We start from the raw sequence: 23,477 nt of genomic DNA, 5'->3' as shown, positions 1-23,477 counted from the left end.
ACCCTCCCCAGGTGGGCTAATACGCTGATGGGCTGGACGAACACCCGGCCATGGATCGATACTTCGTTCATGAAAGCGTTGCCGAGTGCCCATGCCCATTCCCTCTCCACGTTGTACATCAGGGCGCCGTGTGCGGGGTGGGTCGGATCAGTACACGCCACCCCAAAGTGTTTTAAGACGTACGGAAGTAGGGGATGCACTCCCAACGAGGGGAGTGACTCCCCTACCACGGTGGGGAGTAACGGAAAATCGCTTGGAAAGAGACCGTCCTCGAAGACGGCCGACCGGAAGACGCGGCCGTCCGCTTCTCCGGAATGCCTATAGGCTGCCCAATCGTGGGGAGCAATGGCCACGCGGTGTAGCCTCATAAGCGAACAAGCTGACTTCTGCAAGGCGACGCGTGTTTTTGAGTAGGCGAAGGGACGGGGGCTTACGTACAGTCCCGCGACCATGGACAGGACGAACTCACGAGAGGGCGACGACCCACGGTTAATAAGGTAATACGCCATCCGATCAACGTACTCTACCTCGGCCAAGCTATAAGCAAAGGTGCGATCGCCGACGATCGCAGTAGGGATCTGGTAGGCCGCCCCGTCCCCCTCCGCGAGGAGACGCCCCAACACGAGGGAGGCTTCCTCCCCCCGACCCGCCTCATAGACCTTGCGTACACGTAGCAAGTCCGGGCGGAGGGTCTCACGCGCTAGCAGTTCCCCGACGGTAACCCCCGAGCGGGCATAACGACACCAGGTGAACTTCAGGCGGTCGAGAGGGAGCGGCGTCGATCGTTCAAGTGGGACGCCGAACCACTCTGAAGGGGTGCCACCCGAGCCCTCGCCGGGCCGTACAGTACGAAGCGGCGGCGGCGACTGCACTCCCACCGACCCCTGACGCAGCAAGCCGGCTCGCTGCGTCACTGGTTCGTCAACAGAAGGCGACAACGAGATGGCAGGTCGACTGCATGAGGCGGGAACGATCTCGACGGACGACGTCGACTCACGGGAGCCGCGAACCCTCTGGAACGGCTGATCTGTGGACCACGGGCGCACGACCGCGCCGGGTTGCCTCGTGATACGCCCCTCTGGGGGCACGAAGCCAGCGACGGTCGGCCGGCAGGGACCAGGGGCCCTAGAGGGAGGCGGCGAGGAGCACGGAGGCTCCGGTACGGCGGCAACGGGGCCGGAGGTAGGACCCTCGATGGAGGTCGGCATACCGACCCGGACGGCGAGACACCCCACGAACAGGGGGACAACCACAGTGGTGTGGCGAGAATGGTCAGGGCCAGAAAGAAAGGAACGAGAAGCCCCCACTCGCGAGGGAGCGAGAGGGCGGCGAGGGAGAGAGCAGTGCAGGGAGAGCGCGGCCGTGGGGATAGCGGAGAGGTGGAATACGCGCGATGAGGGGGACGGGTCAGGTGGAATCCTGGTCAAGTCTAGGACTGCAAGGGGGGGATCCGACATGGTCGCCTCTACAAGCCCGAGAGCGCTGACCGCGGACGTTCAGCCTTGAGGGGGGGGCGGTGTAGTATAACCCCCCCCCCTGGGGGTTTAAATTAGATTAGATCAAGAACTAGATCAGCTACTGTAGAGCGTCGAGCTCTACAGTACCACCGCGCGTGTCCACGTGTACACCACGGGGACAAGGGACTTGCGCATACACGTGCACACGTGTACAGCGCGCGAACGAAGCGCGCACGCACCACGAGTGATACGTGTACTGTCAGCCTCGACATAGCTGACAGTATTACAGTGCAGGCCGACCTGCACTACAGTAGCCCACTACAGTACCACGGTACTGTAGTGTTATGATAGAGTGTTTTGTATATTAAATATGGAGCGGACCGACGGCGGCGGAAGGGGACAAGCACGGGCTGGTCCTCAACCGATCGCCAAGGTCAGTCCACCCAGCTTATTCTAAACGTCGCCTTCGCTCTCCGCGCGCGTTTAGTCGGAGCCGAGCCGGAGTGGACGCGCAGCACGCGAGCGAGCACGGAACCGCCTCCGCCTGTCAGCACTGGTACGTCACCCAGTGCTGCTCCGGGGCGTCGAGGCGTCGATCCGCTCGTGCGTGCGCGCGTCCCTGCTCGCTCCCGCTCTACCACCGCTACCCGGGCCCGAGCCCGGTTCCGTAGCTGGTTGGCCCGCTTCACCCCTTCTCCGATCCGGGGTCTACAGGTCGAACTGCGCATACACCTCCAGTCGTCTGGGGGTGTTTATGCTACAACTTCTACTTGCATCCGGACATGCGCGAATTCTTCGTGTTCCGCTACGGGGGTTGTTTCTACCGTTGCGTCGCTCTCCCCTTTGGATGGGGGCGCGCTGTGCTGTGGTTCACCAAGTTATTCCGCCCTCTAGTGCGCCGCATGCAGGAGAAATTGGGCTACAGGGTGCCGCCGTATATCGACGACTTTTTGATAGCACCTTGTCGGTATGGGCGCCCTTCTACACGACAGGATTGCAAAAGGGCGCGGTAGCGGCTCTTGGGGCTGTTTGGAAGGTTGGGTATTGTGCGCCATGGAACGAAGGGCTGTTGGGAAGGGAGTCGCCAGCTGGATCACCTAGGGATGCACATGGACACGGAAGCGATGAAAGTCTATGTGTCGGATGCCTAGGTAAGGAAGGTGCGTGCGCTGGGGAGGAGGATCTTTTTGTTGGCCCAGAGGAACAGAGGGTTGGTGTCGGTCAGGTTGCTACGGCATTTCTGCGGCATGTGCGTTTCATTGTCGCTCGCCGTACCCCTCGCCCGCTTTTACACGCGCTCCAGATACTTCGACATGTCTCTCGCGGGACGCAAGGAGGGAGGATCAAGTTGAAAGGTGAAACCCCGAAGCAAGCCCGCACGCTCCAAGTGGTACTGCCTGAAACCTATCCGCGACGACGAGGCGCGAAGCGCACGGGGGTGCGGGGGCGGAGCCACGGCATGGTATCCAGGCTTGATGGATGGCGACAAAAGAGTATCCCAAGGAGCCGGTCAGTTGAGGGGGCGAGACGCCGACACCAGTCAGTTGGGGGAGAGAGGTGGGAAGGTGCGGTTGAGTCGGCAGTCGCTCAGGGACCTTCGTTATTGGCGTTCATTGACCAGGGGGGAAGGACGCGATCTCGTGCGACTCGACCCGCACCTGGCGATGCACAGCGACGCAGCGGATGTGGGCTACGGCGGCACGCTGGGATTCGATATGGGGCAAGGAGTGCCGGGTTTGTGGCAGGGTCGCGGTTTCTGGAAGGCGGACGATCGAGCGCAGTCGATTACTTTGCGAGAGTTGAAAGCCGTCCGACTCCTGTTGTACCGACACTTCGCCCACTACGTATCCAAAACCCCGGGTGCGACGAATCCTGTTGCACGAGGACAACCAGGCAGTGGTCTACATCCTCAACGCGATGGTTTCGGCGTCGAAGAAGATGATGACGGAACTGCGGAAGTTGGAAGCTCTCCTGCGAGTATTGGGCGTGCGCCTGGAGGCGCGTTGGATTCCGTCCGCCGTCAACCGCTTCGCCGACACGCTGTCCAGCACGTGGGACCCGGGCGATGTTCGCGCAACTTCGGAATTGATACAATCCATACAGGCGGAGTATGGTGTGGATCACGTGGTGTTCAAGGACCGGCCGCTGGGGGAGACCATGGTGGCGCGACGGAAGTACCTATCGACTCAGATGCAAGAGAATTGGGGAGACGGGAAGGGGCGGCTATGGAATCCGCCCTTCGACCTGCCGCCGGTGGTAGTTCGCAAAACCGAGGCGGAGGGTGGTCGGGGTGTCTTGTTGGCTCCGAATTGGCCGGCGCAAGCATGGTACGCGCGCTTGCGCGCTTTAGCGTGTCGCGTTCAAGTCATGCCACCAAGCGCCGATTTTCCGCTGCTGGTCGGCAGAGAGGGCAAGGGGGACGCTTGGCCGATGGTTGTCGCACAGATCGGATAGGGGAGAGTTGGAAGGAGGGGATTGTTGCTTCGGTGTTGTCAAGAGCGGGTACGGATACGCCTACTGGGGGTGCCGAGGAGGCAGCGTCGCTGTTGGCCAACTTCGGTTGGAGGAAGCCCACGTGGACGAACCGATCGAGTCAGATTCGTAAGTGGCTGGCTTTCTGCGATGAGGAGCTAAGGGTGCTGCTGCCGGCGGAAGAAGGGGATGTCCTCGCATACATTGGCTACCTGTCACTTGAGGGAAGGGTGAGTGCTGCCTCAGCGCCGCAATACGTCTCGGAAGTGTCGCAGTATCATATCAGCCATGGGTATGCGTCCCCCACCCTGACCCTCTCAGTCAAAGACTTTTTACAAGCCTTCGCGAACAAAGAGGACCAGACCAACTCCGAGCAGTTGGTCTGGGTTGGATATGGGGCTGATGTGATGAAACGTGTGCTGGAATTTGGCCTGATGGCCAGTGATGTCGAGAATGTTGGGGTGTGTGTCGCGGTTGTATTTTCCTTTATTTTCCATTGCCGAGCCGTTACCGTGGCATACGTCGCACCTATGGATGTGTCAGTCACGTCGGAGATAGTCACAGCGCATCTGAAACACCGGAAGGGGAAATCGCTCCGCCGACCGCTCATCCCATCTTGCGCTTAGAGTCCGTCCTGGCCGCCGGGCTCGGGCCTGGACACCCTACTACTTCGCTGGTTTTCCATGCGCCCGGTATCCGCGGGTCTCTTCGATCTAAGCCCTACGAACCGCCTGGGTACTGCTCGCCTCGCTCCCGCTGTGTCCCGGGCGCTCGGGCTCGTGAACGCTGTCCCGCCGTCTGGTGCCTACTATGGCTCTCATAGTCCGCGCATCGGGGGGTTTAATGAGCTCCTCAATTTACATTACCCGAAGCTTTGGATTATGCACCGTCTTGATTGGTCGTCTGAACGGATGTTTTCCGTCTACTTCGACAGCCGCATTGTTCTCACCGCCATGTCGGAGTGGTTCTTTGGCCACCTTCGTGCTGCGCCTGTGGCCCCTCCGCTTTAACTGGACCCTTCTCGTCAGTATACACATGTATGTGTATGCGGGTGAAGAATCATCCTGGGAGTAGCGAGCGGCCTTGACAGTGTAATGACAGTATGCCGAGCGTCGCCGTCGCCGTTCCACTTATAAGCCCTTCTCCGAGGTCACCGTGTAGTTGGGCCACGTGGTAATAGGCCACGTGTGCGGGCTAAAGCGCCGGCGGCGACCGGCGCTGCCGACGGATAATTTAGGTCTACAATTTTATTGAAATAGCGCCGACCAGAATTGGTCGGCGCACCGGGGGGCTAGAGCAGGCTACGACCCCGGGGGACATTGTGCCCTTCCTTCTTCGCCGCGCGACATCCCTCTCTCGCGACTATTGTTCCCCCCCCTCGTTCGCCCTACCGCTGCGCGACGCGCGGATACTACGAGCCGCCACCACCCGCAACCATACACCGTCTCCGCTCTGAGGCATGTCTATTTCTCTTTCCCACCCAGCCCCGCTCCGCGCTATGTTCGCTGGCTACTCTTCTCTACATGTCTATTTCTCTTTATGTTTCTTTTCCTGTTTTACATTTGTCCCAGAGTTCTATTTCACGTACTTCTACCACGCACTGGCGTATAGTACTCCGATTAGCGGGTATCTTTAGGCTTCAGTAAATCAACACAGAACTCTTCATTCTCGAAAGGAGACACGCGCGCCCATATTTTCTGAAATTTTGGTCTACCAAACATGCAGCAGAGAGATATGCGACAGATTGTGAATGCAGCGGTGGGGTCCAGTCCCATGCCGACCCTTTGCCCAAATCGTCGCTTGCCCTAGTGATAGTCGAGCCAATCGAAATGTGCCAGCTGTCAACGTTTTAGAGTTTTTGGCGAGCCGCGGTGGGGTCACCCTACATGTCCAAATTTTCGCATCCCAACTGTACTTCTTATATTTACCGTTGGGCTTGAAAAGCATGGAAGGTCGGCCGTGCAGTAAATGACTTCTTCAGCTCTTTAGAGTCAATTCCACCGAGGCCCTCATGCGAAAGTCATCCTTGGGAGTAGAGACTCAAAGGCTTTCTTGGACTAGCCATCGCGCCCGGGCTATAGGCTTACCGGGGGAATTTAATCGTATCCCACAGGCTCGCAAGTCGTGAAATGTGCCAGCGCCGTCCCCGGCGCAAAATCGAACTAGAGGAAAGCTGTGAGGATATGTGAGTGTCCTTATGCGAGCAAACGGCATCGCGCCAAACTGCGTGCCAGATAAGTTGATTTTGACATCCCTATACTGCCTTTTCACTGAAAGGGGGCTGTGTCATCCGCATTGATGCTTTCATTCACACCGGAAACGGATTCGACGAAGCACGACAAAGAAGAGACTGAAATTGATCATGCTCTGGTTGCTGAAGCTCGGTATGTCGCTCTCGCAATTATTTGAGCCTTGGTCGCATTGCGGACATGGTGCATTTTCTTCACAGAGTGCCGTTCTTGCGCAGAATAACCAGGGCATTGCGCCGCTTTGCGAAAGATGATGTAGTAGGCGTTATTCTAATATAATATCCACTTTCTTAACTTCCTATCTTTTCATTATTTGACGGCCCTATTATGAAGATTACTGGTAAACTCTTACCGCGAAGCGCAATTCGGTGAAGCGAGGACGAAGATATGGAGCAACCTTCGCGAGAATTCAGAGTCCGTCAAACGCGAGACAATTGAGCGAAACGCATACATTCGAGCTGTCAATGCTCGAGATATCGCTCTACTGAAACAAAATACCAAGGTAAATCCAAGTGCAAGCGAGGATATTGTTGTGGTTTCTGTTACTCGAAGTGAAGACGACATCTCACTCTTACGTCTGAATAGTATTCAGTACGCATGTTTGAGACATATCAAGAAAATATCCATCCAGAAAGCAGTTAGGTTACCAACATATGACGCATGGGTGCCAGTCATTCAGAACCATTTTGTTGATGATCTCGATGTCGAACCATACCACCCTTACTTCGGAGATTCCAAAGAACAAAGAGATTTGGCGAAGGGGGTTTTTGACACAATGATGTTCGACAAGGACATTGGTCCTTTCGATGAACCTAGCGATGCTGAAATTGGTCCAAGTGGAAGGTTGTTGCCGAGAAAGCCACTAGTGGAAAATGGTGTCTTCAATGATTTGCAATCAATTCGCAACAGGGCGGCTCAGAGACACGGTATTTTGGTCATGACCCGGCGCCATGGGAAACTGAAGCAGGTCTGGGCTGCACTATCCGAAGCTTTCGGAATCGCCGATGCTCGTCGCTTGGAATACATCTGCAGTTTGAGCGAGAGGCGGGAGTGCGAAAGCATAAAGCATGCGGCGAAGATGCAGAAGTCACGGATCTATGCTAATGCCATTCGGCAAGTAGCCCAGACCAGTACATGCGAAATCGTTCCAACGCATCAGAACAAGTCCAGTCCCGCGACTGGTTCGTTGAAAATGTTCTGTTTCGCATGCCATCGATTTGCGTGTCATCTACACAGCAGTGAGAACGTCGCTCCAAAAAAACTTATCCCAGATCACGCTGCTGAAGGACGCAGACGTGCAATTCGCGGGGGAGGCAGACTGCCGCCTCCGTGTTCCCAGTGCTGCTTTCTTCGGGCAACTACTTCTAGGCGCCCTGTAGGAGAAAGGGAAGGAGAAACATGGACAGAGGAACAAATCCAAATTCTACGACAAGCCGCCCTGATGTTTGGAATTGACCCATGCTCACTAGCAATCGTTCTGGGCGGAAAAACCTGCAGAGAGGTCTATGAACGACTAAATTGTGCAGAGGAGGCGAACATGATTGAAGATCTTAGACATGCTTGGCATTTGAATGACCATGTGAGGGGCCCAAACTACAACAGTGATGACGACGAACCTATTGCCCGGGGTTCTAGAAAGCGTCGGCGTCGAAAAACGAGGGAGAACCCCACTGCTAAAAAGAGCGCACTTGTTCCCGCAAAGTATGGTTCTCAGTGTACCATCGAGGAGAGAAAGGGATTCAAACCATGCAACCATGAAGGGGGCTGTTTCAAGAAGAATTCATGCATATGTGCTATCAATAGCCTCAACTGTGAGGCGCAGTGTGGGTGCAGGTGCGGCCGTTATGTTGCGGGACTTAAAGGAATGAAATGGGAAGCCCCCTCTGAGGAGGACATTAGAGCGGGAGCTGCCGCGAAATGCAAACTGAGGTCTTGGGGATGTAAGTGTAGAAACGGGCATTGCAATACGAGTCGATGCGACTGTTTCGTGTACCTGAAAGCGTGTAATCCGGACTTTTGCAGTTGTGATTGCTGTATCCTCCCATCGAAGATATCTGTTCGACAAAGACAGTGCCGAAGTGCAGGCACAATCACATCGATACATAAGCGGATTCTGATCGGGCGATCTACCGTACATGGTTTTGGTCTGTTTGCGGCGGAATCTTTTGCAACAGGTGATCTTATCGGGCAATATTGTGGCCGTATCATGAGCCCCGAACTAATTACCAAAAGTCTGAGGATTCCTCAGGCGGAAAAAAAAACGTACGCTTTTGAAATGACAGATTCTCTGACTGTGGATGGTGGGTCAATCGGTAGCAAGGTGAAGTTCATTAACCACAGTGTGGAGCCCGCGAAAATCAACTGTGAGGCTCGGATAGAAAGCGTGCGGGGGGCTGGACGCGTTGTGTTGAGAGCATTGAAGACGATATGCCCCGGGGAAGAGTTTCTTTTTAACTACAACCTACTAGACGAGGAAGGAAATGACTGGATGATCCAAAAGAATACCGGCGCAGCTGAGGAAGACTTTGAATCGGAATCGGAATCGGATTCATATTCATCGGGACAGACAAGTGACGCGGGGTATTCACAGCTTTTGTTCGACCCTGCTGAAGTAGCTCGTGAAGTAAAGGAAGAGGACCAGGAGGCACTGTTGTGATATATCCTTAGCTCTATGATGCTTTGCTTCATGCGGAATGCCCACGCCTGGAGGCACGTACTCCTCTTGCTGTCTCCCGCTCGCCTATCAAACGCTGTACGGTGGCAGAAGATGCAGTGTAGTCATCTTTTGAGGGCCTGGACTCAGTTCGCTGCCCCAACAATATATTATTTAGGGACCGGAGCTGAGGGGTGCATCTGCATCAAACTACATGGGGCTGAACAGAGCAGACATCTACGCTCGGCTTTCGGCGTGCATGACATTAAAGGTAATGAAAGAGAAACTTCCTCTACTCTCTACGGATAACCCCCGATTGGCAGCTCATTCTCATGCTGGCTTTACAGATCAAATATGTTAGGCGGAAGGCAGGTGCAGTTTCACACATCATTATCACAGAACGCAAACAATCGCGACATATGAACGTGTACCCGCCCAATTTTCGACATGTCGAAATCGACATGTCGAAATATAATCCCAGGCAGACCAATGCCAAACCCTGTCCCAATGATCTTAGGGTGCCCAGTTCTCCACGCACTCACCCGTCAATTTGTTACAACTGAAGCTGTTGCTACCGCCGAACCTGGGGTTCTGATAGGCGAAGACATTGTCATATTCCGCCCCGCACGCCGAATCCACACACAATCCCATGGCAGCCTTTCCAACAAAGGGACAATACCTCTCCGGGTCCGCCTCCGCCGCCAGTGCATACGAGTAGCGACAGGCGACCGTGTCCCCTGCCAAGCCGACAACGGAACTCTCCTCCTCGCCAAGCTTTGCGCACATGACCTGCTTTTCCCGCTTCAACTCTGCTACGAATTCCTGGCATTCCCGATCACTGGCATAGGGCGACAGAGCCCCACACCCGGTGGCAATCCTGCTGCATACCTCCTCTGGAGTGCGGTCGTACATGGTAACAGCGTTCGGGATGTCAGGAGGATAGTAAAACTGGGTCGCAAAGTAGTTGATAACGCCCTCCTCCACAGCATACGCATCCAAAATCTTATTTGAGCAAGGCTCAAACCCAACGAACATATACCGCGTCTGCGTGGCGGCATTAGTGCTTGAAAAGCTACGTTCGTAGCTCACCGTCGACTCACGCCAGAACACCTTTGTCATGGACGAGCGCGAAAACTGCAGTACCCAACCATTCCCCGCGCCCAGCAGAGGTTGGCGGGCGAGAAGCAGGTGAATAGCATGTTCGACACTGAAGTTAGACGACAAACCGATTGAGGCAACCAAGGGCCAGTCGGTAAAATACTTCCTAATCTTTGCACGGAAATCAGCCGTAGCACTAGAGGAGGTTTCGGTGAGCTCAAGATGGTCGAGCTCGTAAAGGATGTTTTCCCTGCTCCTCCTTAGTGCGGCCGGATTGTTGCACCCCTCGGATTCATCCACGGCGCGGTGCGATGTGTACTCGGGCGGGCAGCTATCTTTCGTCGGAGGCCCGTCCCTGCTCCAGAAAGCGGGGATGTGGGGCTCTTCGACTCCGCATTGTTTGTAGCGGAGCGCGAAAGCGTACTGGTTGCCGGCGAGTTGGGTGGCGAGCGAAAGGGCAACGGGCTGGCACCAGCACAAGGCGTCATTGAATCGGCGGATGACGGGGCAGCATCGCTTGGGGGAAGAGGTGGTGAGGGGACCGCAGAAGCGGATAAGGTCACCGAAGATGGGACCGCAGCTGGAAGCAGATTGTGCCGCGACGAGAGGGAGGAGGAAGAGGAGGAGGAGATGCATCGTTTGATGTGGGGGGAGGAACCTGGAACCTGGATGGCGGCCATTTAGCGGCTCGGGTGAGAAAGTGGGGGGGGGGGGGGTATGGATAGGATGGCCCGGGCTGTAGCTGAACCCGGGGGGGGAACAGACATAGGGGATATGGGATGAAGGCTTTGTTGGGCGTGTATGGCATAAACGAATGAAGGAAACCGGGACATTTGCGTGCGCCTTCTACAGTATGGTAGTGTGCGGGGCAGGGAGATATGTACAATGGTCGCTGATGTCGGAATGTGTACGTACTTTTTTTTTCTTTTTTTCGAAAGAATGTGCCATGCGAACCATGTAGTCGTAAGGCTGATTTCTCACGAGGCTGTTGAGAGCGGCAACGGCGACGTGGGGCGTGTTCTTTGTGACGTTTAAAACTCTGGAACATACCCACGCAGGGAACGCGGATTCTATTCAACACTGCAAGCAGCACGTGGAGGCTGTGAGAACGCGTCTTTGAAGAAAGAGAACTGGAACGGTTGGCCAACATTCGAGACTCCCTCTGCTGCCCGTCACATCCTGCTTGACTTTGAGACGAGGCATGCTGCAGCAGAGGCCGTGTAGCCCCGTGCTGCAGCACTTCGCCATGGTGAGGGAGTATTGAGTCAATGACTCGTTTCTACAAAGCTGTTGCTTTGAAGACGAATGCCGTTTGTTTTGACACTTTACACAAACAGCCATAGAAGTCTCCAAATTGTCTACATCTGCCACGTGGGTGACGTGGAAGAAGTGCCGTTTCCGCCATACAGTACCCTAGGGTAACGTTGTCCGCAAAGTAAACGCGTGTTTTTGGCTGCAGAAACCAAAACTGGTGGGTCGCAAAGTAAATTATAAAACTGGAAATTCAACCACGAGTTTTCAGAAGCCATGCGTAGCAGGCCTTCTCGATGTCATCATCGACCTGGAAGGCGCTTCAACCCATCCTCACGTGACATTTCTTACAGCTTAACCAGTACAGGGGGGGGTCGCTCAATAGTGCCTACTTTAGTAGTGCTTCCCTCTATATAGTGCTATGGCTCACCCTCTGGCACAGGTTATCATACGCTCACACGTGTATCATCCGGCATGGTTCAGTACTCAAAGGATGAAGTTATTTAGTTGTGTTATACAGGCTTTGTTGTGTTTGTGTTAGCAGTGTGCTTTGTCCCCAAATATATGTATTTGAGCCTCCTTTCTATAGTGCCATCCCCCCAATAGTGCCATAGCTAGAGGTATGTCACGCTATAGCACTATATCGTAGGAGGCACTGTATGGCCGGCCGTTGACGACTCATCATCTTCTCTCACTCACACACAGAACCAGGCATCACCTTGAGCACACTGCCCGTTCTACAGAACCTGATTTCCATCTCAAAGCAACACCAGCAAGCCGCACAAACCTCGAGCATGCAAATCATCCTATTTGACGACACTACAGGAGATGTGGATAAGCGGGACGTCCCCGTGAACCTCTTGGCTCCAAAAATTGAACGCCTGCAGATTCTTCTTGACGCTCATAGCACTGCTATGAGCGTATTATGGACTTAAAGATACTGCTATTATAGCATTATCTTGAAGTCCATAGTAGGCTTCTATCTATCGTAATGGGAGCGATTGTGTCAAAGGACTGTCCCCACTTTAATTGCTAACAGTGCGGCGACTGGGTTGCCCAAACGCAAAGCAGGACGCCCTACTAGCCTCGATGCACAAAATGGCATGTTTCGAACGTTTGACTCTGGGTGGTAGCGCGTCGCTCTGCGGTCGTTTTGTGGCAATGCGAGGGACAGCTTCGATAGAGCCGGTGTCAGGGATAGATATAGGTGTGCCAGGCGTTTCTTCGCGTGCGTTAGAGACAGACGAGGAGCCCATACTTGAGTTTGAAAGGGCTTTGCAGGAGGTGTGTGACATTGTGTGAACGGGGCGAATGGTTCGAAGAATGGTGGTGGTGTGTGCGGTTTGAGGCCGAAGCGCTACAGTGGCTGTCAAAACTCACGTAAAACTCACATGCAGCGCGTTTTGGAGGTCCTGTGAGTTTTGCAAAACTCGTTGTTCGAAAATATTTCTGCCAGAAATTTTGATCAAACTCGTTGTAAAAACACGTGTTTTCCCGACTTTGCGGACAACGTTAAGTATCATACAATTATTACTATTCACTTCCTCCCTTTCTGTCGCACTATCACCTTCTCTCAAGCCCTCGTTCTCGTCTTCTTTCCTGCTCAACTCTTACGCTCCGCTCATTCTCCCATGTAGCAACAAAGTACTTCCACGATGTGTGGCACTTGCTGTACGCACGCCAATGTCCTGAAGGAATTCCCTTGCACCCATCCATCATCCAAACTCTACCACATCGGTGTCTTCACCCTTTACCCCGATGGCGTCCTTTTTCCCGGGGAGCGCGCTACCCTGGACATCTTTCTCGCCTCCGCTCTCCGCCTAATCTCTGCTCTTCAAACAACAGGCCTTCCCCTGCACCCCACCCCACCCTCCTGGCTCCAAGCCCCCACTATCCCTATCACTGACGCCTTCGCCATTGTCTCTGACCCCATCGCCCCGGTCGGCGCCATCGCCGTCTTCGACCCGGACCTAACTACAGGCTCCTCCACAACGCACTATCCCACATTCACCCGGGTCCGCATCCGCATCGCCGGCCGCTTCTCCCGCGCCGCTCCCATCCACCACCACGCCCCCTTTCCCTGTGCCCAAGTCCGCCTCATTTGCGACTCTCACCTGCCCAGCTTGCGGGTCCCGCTCAGCGAGGACTTTCCTTACTTGAACCCCGCCCCGGCTGCGCGCAAGAGGGCCGCCAGCCGCCCTATCAAGACCCGCGCCGCCGCCGCTGGTCTTGCTGCTGTGCGATACGTACACAGGCGAAGGACCTCCGCCTTCATGGGCGGGCTCGATTACGCTCAGTGGCGCGCCTGCACCCCGCAAGTGCTCGCACACCGCGCCAGAACCCTCGCCATGTACTCGCGCCTCGATATTGATGGCAGCTTGATCGAATGGCGCCCATGTCACGAGGCCTGTCCCGGTGTTTGGTCGTTCTGGCTGTGTGCTGCGCTGCCCGCAGATACGGTAGAACGTGTTTTGCATGAGCTGTTAGGGACGTCCTGTTTGGTCACGAGGTTGCGGTGGTTGATTGAGTTGTTCAAGAGCCGACCGAGGAAACGGTCGAGGGCGCAGCTGGAGGAGGATAAACCATATCAACCGAGTTCTAGTCGGAAAAGGACTCGCAAATCAGTCAGGCAAGCTTTGGGGGAGGAACAACTGTTGCAGGTGAAAGCGCTGACAAATGCAAAGGGGAAGAAGGCCGCTATGGCTTCATTATTAGATGGGCTTCGGGCTCGACCCTGGCCGTCATCGCCGGCGAAGGGTTTTCAGCGGGTGGACCTCTCCTCTCCGGTCAAAGGAAGATTCCGAATAACACTGCCATCCATGAGTGATACGACTCGAGTGAAATTAAATAGTCCTAGTAAAGAAGGTACAACAGAAAGATAGGCTCTGAGCCATCTATCATCCTGCCTTATCTATCTGCTTTGCTAGCTTGCGCTCCAAGATGTCGAGATTCGTCTGTACTGCAGCACAATTCGCCTCCAAGTTTTTCGATACATTCGCGATCAAGTTTCCGTTGATTTCGCTTCTCTTCGCCAGTGAATCCACCTGCTTTCCCAGTGCAGCTAAACTAGCAACGAAGTGTCCTGCTTCTTCCTGCAGCCTTTTGAAGCATCTCAGTCTTTCTACCACGATTGGAACAGTGTCAGCAAGTCGCTCCCATTTCTCCATCTTCTCTAGGACTGTTGCCGATTTCACAAAGCCGGCACCCTGCTGGCTTTCCAGCTCCTTCTGTAAAACTTCAGCAATCTCTCGTGCGTCCCCCTTCAGCCGCTCTGCGAGGCTTTCGTCGGTGGCGAACTCGACACGACCTTGAATTTCGCGCAACATGTCGGCCATTGCCTTTCCGTTGCAGAACTCGCTTTTATGAGTGAGCCCTATTGAACGCTCCAGTGCTGAGACACGCCCTTCAAGAACAGAGACTGCTGTGACATCTAGTGAAACAAGTTGAATCGTGAGTCCAGCGCTCACATTGGTACTCTCTTCATCCGTAATATCCTTTCTGGGATGTCGCTGTCGAAGAAGAAGAGAGGGGGGAGTATTGGCTGCCTCCTCAATTCTTTTTAATTGTGCGCGAAGCGTTGATAGATCTTCCAGTGGGTCTGCTGCTTCTGCCGAGTTGATGCTAGTCTGTGTTTCAAGGGAATCAAGCTCGGCAGTGAGGCGTGCAATACACTCCTTGCGAGACTCACCAGCTGGGTTGCGACGAGGAGCATGTTTTGGGACATCGTTGGTCGCTGCTTCTGCATAGATAGCCGAGGAAAAATCTGCCCCAGGTTGACCTGCTGTGGATCTGGTGAAAAACTTGATAAAGGCCTCTTCAGGAGCGAAGATTTCTTCCGGCTCATCAGATGAGCCAAAATATTCGGGTTCTGTATCGCACTCTGATCTGGGTTCCAACTCAACCGCTGAGCGCGAGGAGAAGATATCAGCCGAGCGTGCATTGGGTGTAGAGGTTGACCCGCGCGAATCGCCCTCAAACACTGAGGGCTCGTTGGTAGGTTCATTGTAAAACCACTCCATGGCGCGTATAGAGACGCCTTACCAAATCGTTTTAGCGATCAACGCAGCGGGGGGTATAAATACTGTGCATAGGCGCAAACATATGGTAAATGGAATGGAACGCGGGTGTTGGTAATTGATCCGTGCTATTAATTTAACAAAACTCGACTCAGTTCGTGTCCCGCCATTTTTATTTGTGCTTTGCAAAATTTCTTCCTTGGTCAAGGCTCCGAATCATCAAAGAAAGTGTCTAGAGAAGGCCTTACTACAGTTGCTGTACCATCAAAACGTCGGTTAGGACTTCCGCTTCGTCGCTTTAGGACGTCGGCGTTCCTCCAACCAGGGCGGCAAAGAGTAGGCGCAGTCATCTCGTGTCCCAGGGTCGACAATCTTGTAGTCGAAGAAAAACTCTTCTCCTGGATGTACAGTTCTTGATGCAGTCAGCCTGTGATGCCGATGACGACGAACTCGAATCTCAGACGCTTGACAGTTTGGCGCCTCCCAAGCTTCCTTGTGGTTTATGAAGCGGACTTTAGCTCCTAATGTCGTTCCGTCCACGGTCGCATTTCGAATGTCAAAGGTGTACATTTTGTTCGACAGATCTCCGACAGCGCTCCTTCCATCAACAATTTCCGCCGGTAGCAGAGCCCCAGCGTACACACCGACAAGATCCCCCTTCTTGAATAGTTCTCCCGCAAATAAACCAAATCCTGCTTCCTGGGATCGTCCGACGAAAGTCTTCTTGTGCGCAAAGACTTGCAGATTTCTACACGTGCGCTCCCCAATTGGCCTATCCCACGGTCCGAGGCCACAATCGCAGTGACAACGCTGTGGATCACAAGTCTTTTCAAGAGTGGTGCTACAAGGACATTCTTCCGGATCACACATTCCGCCCACACAACGGCAGAATCCAGCTCCGTTTCTGCATACATTCCCAACTGACGTGATTCTATTAAAATTTTCCGAGACGGAGAACCGCTTTGCATTGCAGGCGCAAGAGGATTCGCACTGTGTCTGAGTCTTAACACACGGGCATGTGTCTGTACATTCTCCGACGTGGCTGCAAGGGCGAGAGAACCAGTTCTCGCTATTCTCCATTACACTTAGTGTGCTCTTCCTCGCAGTCTGACTATTCCCTTTCTTATTCCGCTCACTTCTGCCCCGCCTCTGCCTTCTCGAGCGTTTATAATTGGCGAGCAAAATTTCGTCGTCACCTTCTGAGGACGCACAATCGTCCTGAGGATCTTCTAATGCATTGACCATGAGTTGAAAGTGCTCTCGCAGTTGCTGATGTTCCTTCGTTCTTCCACTTGCTTTCAGTGCTTCGAAGGCACCCTGCATCCTTCTGTGTCCTTTGTCCGTGTGTAACTTCCTTGCTACTTCACGACATGTCCGTGAGCCAACGACTAATGCCAAAGAACATGGGTCCCTTTCAAATAAGCGGAGAGCCTCGAAAAGTAATTCGACCTCATCATCATCCCATTGCTGTTGCTCATGCGCCACAAGGGGACAACGGTCGATCCCTTTTGTGGCAAAGCAACTCTGCGAGCACGGCTTGTGTGATCCGAAGCCCATGTCCAAGAGACGTATTCTCTGGCACTCATCTGGGATCGGTAGGATAGGGATTGGTCGATGCTCTTCGTGGAGGTCACAAATGAACTCCTGGCACGTAAAACAAAAATGTATCAATGAATTCAATGTCGGCGTATTCCGTGGATGTCTATCAGACTTGTTTGGATGTCGCAAGACTCGGTCGAGAGCAGCTGTCTTGATTTCAGTGCATTTCTTGAGCTTCTCCTGTTTACGCTCCTCCACGAAGCGCCTTTCGGCAAGCTTAAAATGGGCCATAACTGTCTTTATATCTGGCAACTTCAAAGCATCCCGCACGGAATTTACGGTTTTTATTCCCTCTCCGTACTTGGGTATGATGCGCATGACGACATGACGGGCTGCTGCTCTGTTGCGCACGTCTGCAAGAGTGTCATTTCTGCTCATTTCATCGACAAAGCCACGAGGGGCGAAAAAACCGGAAACTTCGTCGACCTCGCCGTCGCTGGGCATATCTAATGCACACTTTTTCGCTTCTTCTTTTTCCATCATTTGCAAAGCTTTGTGCGAAAGGATGACATGATCGTCCTCGTTTCCAAAAAAAGGCAAGTAAGTCTCGGCGGGGGTTTTGATAAGAAAATTTTTGTAGACCGGTGCCCATGTGGTGTAGGGAGGCAGTTGTTCGAACAAAGGAATGATAACAGGATGTCGTCGGGGTAATTCCAGCGCGGATATAGAGCATAACGTTCGATAAAATATTGCAGCATTGTTTCCCTTTCTCTTCCTCAGATGGGTGTGGCCAATTGTTTGTTCTTTGCCAGACGGAGGATCGATCGAAATGATCCCATCTTTCTCTGTCGGGAATTCATGAAGATTGAATTCAATATTGTCTGCCAACGCGGTCAAAATAGCTCTTCTGGAGTATGCGGCCTTTGCCAAGAGAAAGTCATCTTGCAATGCTCTGAAATGGGAGCAAAGCAAGTAGTGCAGAAGCAACGATTGAAGAACAAATGCGAGCATTACATATATTAGAGTCTGAGTCAAGCAGTGCAGCAATGGTGAATAGATTAGGGTAGGGCATGACTCACCTTGCTTCGGCAACGACGGAGGTATCGATCTGTTTGTCTGAGCTTACGGTAGCAGTCGCCATCCCTTTGTGACATGCGAAACACGGCCCTGGAAGTGGAAGGATGGATGAAGAAATGGGTTGTAGGGCGGCTACGGACGGCCTTGGCCTTGCATATCGCGCGACGTCACATCACCAAGTGAAGAGGAACTCGCAATCCTGAGCAAGGGCGTAGGCAGTTGTGGGCATTGCGGGACGGTGGTGCCCCTCGATGGGTCTCGTTGACAGCTTGGTCGCACTGTCCACGTGCTGTGGGTGTAAGCAGAGACACGAAAGCTGGGAAAAGAGATAAAATATTTGATCCGTCCTGATTTTGCCGATTTCCGCAGCAGCCTGCCAATTTCAGACTTTCCCTTTTCTTTGCTTTGTTGATCCTTGACGTTGCGCCTACTGTATGATACCAATTGGTACTGTATCTCAACCCTTCATACGCAATGACGGCTGCTATCTCTATCATACTGTTTGCCACACTGTATGAGAGCACCACATCTCCTCAAATCTCTCCGACCAAATCCTCTCATTTACCCCATCCATTCCCGTTCCCGCTCGCCTTCTTCTTGAGTACCTCTCCGCCCAAAACCTCTTCGCACGAGTGCAGCGATGGCAACCCCGTGCTTCGCCCTGGCGCCCGCCCCCACCCTACGGCGATCGCCGCGCTGTCTCCCCCTCACCCCGACCTCCTTCCTGCCAAGGCCCTTCCTGCCGAAGCCCTTCCTGCCGAAGCCCTTCCTGCCGAAGCCCTTCCTGCCGAAGCCCTTCCTCCGCTCCCCCCGCCACCTGCATCCCCGCCTCAACGCCGCCTCCGCACGCGCCTCCGCCTCCCCCGCCACACCCTTGCGCGACGTTTCCGTCATTCTGCTGGCGGGCGGCACCGGCTCGCGCATGAAGGCCGACCGCCCGAAGCAGTTCCTCCCTCTGGCGGGCATGTCCGTCGTCGAGCACTCGCTGCTGCTCTTCGCCAACATGCCGGAGGTGTCGCAGCTGGTCGTCGTCGTCGACCGCCAGCATCGCCATGCGTTTTCCGCACTTGCGGATGGGCTGCAGCAGAGGCTGGTCTTCGCGGACCCGGGGGAGGAACGCCAGGATTCCGTGTTCAACGGCCTGCAGCGCGTCCCGCCTGACGCCTCCCTAGTGTGCGTGCATGACGCTGCGAGACCGCTTGTCACCGAGGATAACGTCAGAGACGTGCTTCGGGACGCCATGATACATGGTGCGGCGGTTTTGGGAGTCCCATCTAAGGCGACGATTAAGGAGAGCGAGGATGGTAGCTTTGTGCTCAGGACGATCCCGAGAAAGCGATTGTGGGAGATTCAGACTCCGCAGGTCATTAAACCGCCCTTGCTCAGGAAAGGGTTTCAGAAAGTTAAAGCGGAGAACCTCGACGTCACCGATGACGTTTCTATTGTTGAGTGTCTCGGTGAACCAGTGAAAATCACGAAGGGTGAATATACTAATATCAAGCTAACTACGCCGGAGGACATGAGCATCGCTGAATCCATTTTGAAGCAACGAGTATCTACGCCCGCGTCATAGAAGGCCGTGTAATACACTCTTTTGGACAAGCAACCCGCGTTCGACCACATCTCGTTTGATTGCGAAGCGGAGCCGTGGGCTTCGTGCCTATTCTGGAACTATCTTTGTATGTCTTAAGTTAGAGTTAGTAAGTTAGTTGTCTGCGATTTCAGGAACCATGGCTGCATCATTATTTTCGTCTGCAGCCAATAGGTCGGAGGCTTGTCGTGACGCGGCATCGAAAAACATGTCATCGTCCTCGTCGCTATCATTGTTTTGGGTATCCTCGCGGACCCTGCGATCGATCTCTGCTCCTGAGGAACCCTTTGGGACTTTCGCGCGCGTGTCTGGCAAATCTTCCATGCGATCTGAACCATCTGACAAAGTGGGAACGGGGTCCAGGGCATCGTCATCAAGTCCCGTGTTCTCTAGTGTTGGTATTGCAAACGGATGAACGTGGGACGTGCCTTCAGCCGCTGTAGATGGACCTTCACCACTGAAGAAATCACCTTTCCCTTGCGTTCCCGTCCTTCCTAGTCTGTCCCTCTCCAATTCATTGGTTGTGATTAGACTAGCTTCCGAAGTGTGCATTCGTGTTTCCTCGACAATCTCGCACACTTCGTTGCTTTCCTCTGCATTATTGATGGGGGAACTGCGCTGCGTTTCATCGGTATTGACGTGGTCAATTATTGCATTTTGGCGACTTCCAAAGTCCTTGCTCTCACCCATAGTGGATGAATCTCGTTTCGGCCGTTGATTTCCCGACTCCGCCACAGATTCAGGATTCTCGTGTGGTCCTGTTGCAGAAGCTTTACTCTTTGTGTGCCAGTTTATCTCCAACTCAATCAGTGCGGACATAGCTTCTGCCAATTGGAGACAACGAACAGCATCGACCGATGAATCTGAAAAGTATTGGTGTGCGCTTAGAAGAACAGACCGCAGTTTCCGCAAAACCGTTTCCCTTTGTTCATTGATCAATTGAATCCAATGTGATTGGTCTTCGTCGACTTCCACACTCAATATCCAAGAAACAACGTTTTCAGGGATAACTTCCCGTCCAGCGTCTGTGATGACGCTGACGGCCTTCTTTCGGCAAGCCAGAAGTGCCGCTTCGCTGACAGATGCAGATTCTTGCCAAGCAAGCTTATGTCCACGTCTAGACTCGTCAAGACGGATCAAAATTTTTGCAGCACGATCAAATTCGTGCCACTCGATCAAGCTTGTGACCGCATGTCGTTCCGCATCTCCTAGTGCCCCCGAGCACCCGCGCGCCGTAAACTTTTCGTAAACTGCAGGTGGAATTTTCGATCCTGCGATGAGTTTCCGAAAGAGCAATACTTCCTCTAGTCTGTCCAAAGACGCCAGGAATAGGGCATCGTTCCCATCTGACCGGCGTCGTTCATGAATGACGCAAAGGCGGGTAAGTAAAACAGCATTCGGGATGCAGGCACTTGTCTCGCACTCTTCTATCAAGACTTGATCAACTATTTCTTGTGAAAACCCCGTTCTCAGGCGTGAAATCGCGCAGCGTATCGGAGAGGCGTGTATCGCTACACGTGTCTTCAAAAGTGCAAGAAGGGGAACGTGCAGGAAAAAGATTGCGAAGTGGTGCGCCAACTCTGCTTCCTGTAACCCAATAACTTCCGAGAGTGCAAGGAACACGTCTTTCGTCGCAGGATGTTCTCTGCCTTCTGTTGGCAAATCAGCAGAGTCAACGTGAAGGAGGCGAGAAAAATACAGCTTTGCAAGCCATACCTGCTCCGCCTCGGAAATATCTCGCCTTGGCCGCAGGATATAATCTGACCGGCTTCTGATGTCCATAGAAGGATGTAATGCATGAGACAGAATAAATCTCTCGCAGGTGAGCATGTTCCCCTCTTCTTTCGAGGATCGCGTTCTCTTTCCGCTGACGTTAGCAGGCGAGGCATCTCCCTTCATTGCCTCAACTGCAAACTCAAGTAAGCCGGCCCCTATGTCATCTTCCATGAGCTGTTTCCCGTACTTAGCCACACTGTTCTCCTCTGCTACTGCCCCTTCAGGTAAAATTTCTGCAAAAACAATTGCGTATGCTTCGGCAAGCCGGCTGTGAGCCTCAAAACGTGACAGAAGGTCTCGATCTTCCAAGCTTGATGCAATCTGGGCGGCCTTGGAGGATAGCGCGATGTGAATCTCAGGGCGAACGTATGAAGCGCAAGTTAGGACAGCCGTCATGAGGTGGGCGACTTTCTGCCGACTGTCGCGGACATTTTGCAAACATTCGACCGCAACACTCGTTTGCCCTCGCTTCACGGCCTCTAGAAACATGTGCAAGGACTCGTAGTCAACAACCGACCCGCTCTGCCCGGTCCTAACCGCTTCAGTCATATCCTCTACCCCATTCACTGTTGCCGAATGCGCAGTTTCCAACTCCTCCGCTTTGCCATTGGGTTGTTCCTCTTTGATACCCGCGGCAGCAACACCCCCGCTCTTTCTTGAGCGCATTAGCTCGTACAGATGTCCGTCTGGTGAGATGCAAAGCGCGCGATGCATGGCAGATTGCACAAGCATGGAGCCCGGTCGCAAGCGAAAGGCAGCTATTCTCTTCACATCCAGGGGCCTATGAAGCTCAAGGACGTTGAGGCGAGGAGCAAGGATGGCCAATAATGGACCTCCCTGGGCAACCCAGGCAACGTGGGCGTCTCGGTATCCCTTCAGCACTCGCAGCACGCACAAGTCTCTTGAATCCTGGACGAAAATCCGACCTAATGTGTCTGACGTGGCCAACAAAGAGCAAGGGAGAGGTGCGGCAGCAATTCGCTCGACCACTCTAGCGTTTTGGGGCAGTTTGGCAGCAAGTGCTACCTCTTCCCCAGCAAAACGACTTCGTTGTGATGAAAATGCATTTTCGGAGTTGCTCTGGTCTAATGCAGTCTCCGCGAGTGCGGTCTGATCTCCATGAAGCACTGAATCACTTAATGGTCGCGAGTTTTGGGATCGCAAGCCATATGAAGCGGCAATATCGTTGATGTCGATGGATTTGCGACTGCGAGACAAAACGGCATTGACCGATTTTCGAGCAGAATCACGGACATCACGAAGGTTGATTGATGCATTCGCGGGGGTGGTGTCATTTCCCCATGAAATTATAAAGCGGGCAGCGCCTGTCACAACATTCCTTTCCTCTTCGGTGGGGTTTGGGGCGGTTTGTTCGCCGGTGATGCGTGAGAAAAGAAAACCTTTCGCGACAGAGAGCATGGAGGACGCAGCCCGTTTGGCGACATCACGGGCAGAAAATGCCGGGCTGTTGGTAGCCGAGTAAGCTGCTAGAGCCGGGGCAACCCCGGCACAAACTATTCGCAACGGTGCCTGGCCAGGGGGCAGGTCGAGATCGCAAATAGACGCTGGATCTGTTGAGCAAGCTGCGACATCAAGAACAGCGCGCTGAACGTTTGTGTTCCAGACTGTCCACCCCGCCCCGCGAAGATCGACGAATGGGGGGTTGCCGCGGGAGACAATAGGACCTAACTCTGACAGCGGGAATTGGACAACGGTTCCGCCCCAGCCGACTATGGCGACTAGAGCAGCGTTTGAGGAAGGTGAAGGGTAGACTGGGGTGAGTGGAGCTAGCTGCAGAGCCGGATAGAGACGGAGGCGGCGAATGGGAAGATCGGGGGCAGGTCGGGTGATAAATAGTGGCTCGCAGGTGAGTGTGGAGAAGATGGCGACATATCCAGTGGCGTAGCCGACGCATACGTATGTAGTTGGGGCGTTAGATTCCGCTAGAGAAAGAGAAAGGAAGCAGACCGAGGTAGCAATGGCGGGATTGTTGTCGACGGATAAGAGCAGCGGAACACAAGAAGGGCGCGGGGTGAGGGATACGAGAGCGACGCGGCCTTCATCGCGTGACACGAAGGCAATGTGTGAAGCATCGTCTGACGCGGACACGACGCGTACTGCGGAGACCCATGGCGGAGGCGGAGCCTCGTTGGTGGAGGGAGATGGGGGCTCTGGTGAGGTAAGCGGCCAGGTCCAGCTCCACTCTGGCGCGGCCGAGGCGCGGGGGATGCGCAGTTGAAGAGCATGCGAGACTGCGGAGGTGGAAAAGGAGGCGCGGTGGCGGAGACGGAAAGTCAT

General features: G+C 53.9%; 6 protein-coding genes across 6 annotated transcripts; 2 read left to right on the top strand and 4 right to left on the bottom strand.

Moving 5' to 3' along the window:
* Window positions 1–7,370: 7,370 nt before the first annotated feature.
* On the top strand, window positions 7,371–8,834 carry CHC_T00010218001 (Chondrus crispus Enhancer of zeste1). Its single transcript, XM_005710969.1, has one exon. The coding sequence runs from the start codon at window positions 7,371–7,373 to the stop codon at window positions 8,832–8,834; it is 1,464 nt and encodes a 487-aa protein (XP_005711026.1).
* A 510-nt stretch (window positions 8,835–9,344) lies between these two features.
* Window positions 9,345–9,950, bottom strand: CHC_T00007376001 (hypothetical protein). Its single transcript, XM_005710968.1, has one exon. The coding sequence runs from the start codon at window positions 9,948–9,950 to the stop codon at window positions 9,345–9,347; it is 606 nt and encodes a 201-aa protein (XP_005711025.1).
* Window positions 9,951–12,835: 2,885 nt separating this feature from the next.
* Window positions 12,836–14,062, top strand: CHC_T00007375001 (hypothetical protein). Its single transcript, XM_005710967.1, has one exon. It carries the CDS (start codon window positions 12,836–12,838, stop codon window positions 14,060–14,062), a length of 1,227 nt encoding a protein of 408 aa, XP_005711024.1.
* A 15-nt stretch (window positions 14,063–14,077) lies between these two features.
* CHC_T00007374001 (hypothetical protein) lies at window positions 14,078–15,199 on the bottom strand. The gene has a single exon (XM_005710966.1). It carries the CDS (start codon window positions 15,197–15,199, stop codon window positions 14,078–14,080), a length of 1,122 nt encoding a protein of 373 aa, XP_005711023.1.
* A 273-nt stretch (window positions 15,200–15,472) lies between these two features.
* Window positions 15,473–17,239, bottom strand: CHC_T00007373001 (hypothetical protein). Its single transcript, XM_005710965.1, has one exon. It carries the CDS (start codon window positions 17,237–17,239, stop codon window positions 15,473–15,475), a length of 1,767 nt encoding a protein of 588 aa, XP_005711022.1.
* Window positions 17,240–19,517: 2,278 nt separating this feature from the next.
* CHC_T00007372001 (hypothetical protein) lies at window positions 19,518–22,598 on the bottom strand. Its single transcript, XM_005710964.1, has one exon. The coding sequence runs from the start codon at window positions 22,596–22,598 to the stop codon at window positions 19,518–19,520; it is 3,081 nt and encodes a 1,026-aa protein (XP_005711021.1).
* Window positions 22,599–23,477: the final 879 nt, after the last annotated feature.

This window comes from Chondrus crispus, genomic scaffold, assembly GCF_000350225.1.
Source record: "Chondrus crispus Stackhouse genomic scaffold, scaffold_71, whole genome shotgun sequence".
Taxonomy (NCBI): Eukaryota; Rhodophyta; class Florideophyceae; order Gigartinales; family Gigartinaceae; genus Chondrus; species Chondrus crispus.
This window is presented reverse-complemented; position numbering and strand designations above follow the sequence as displayed.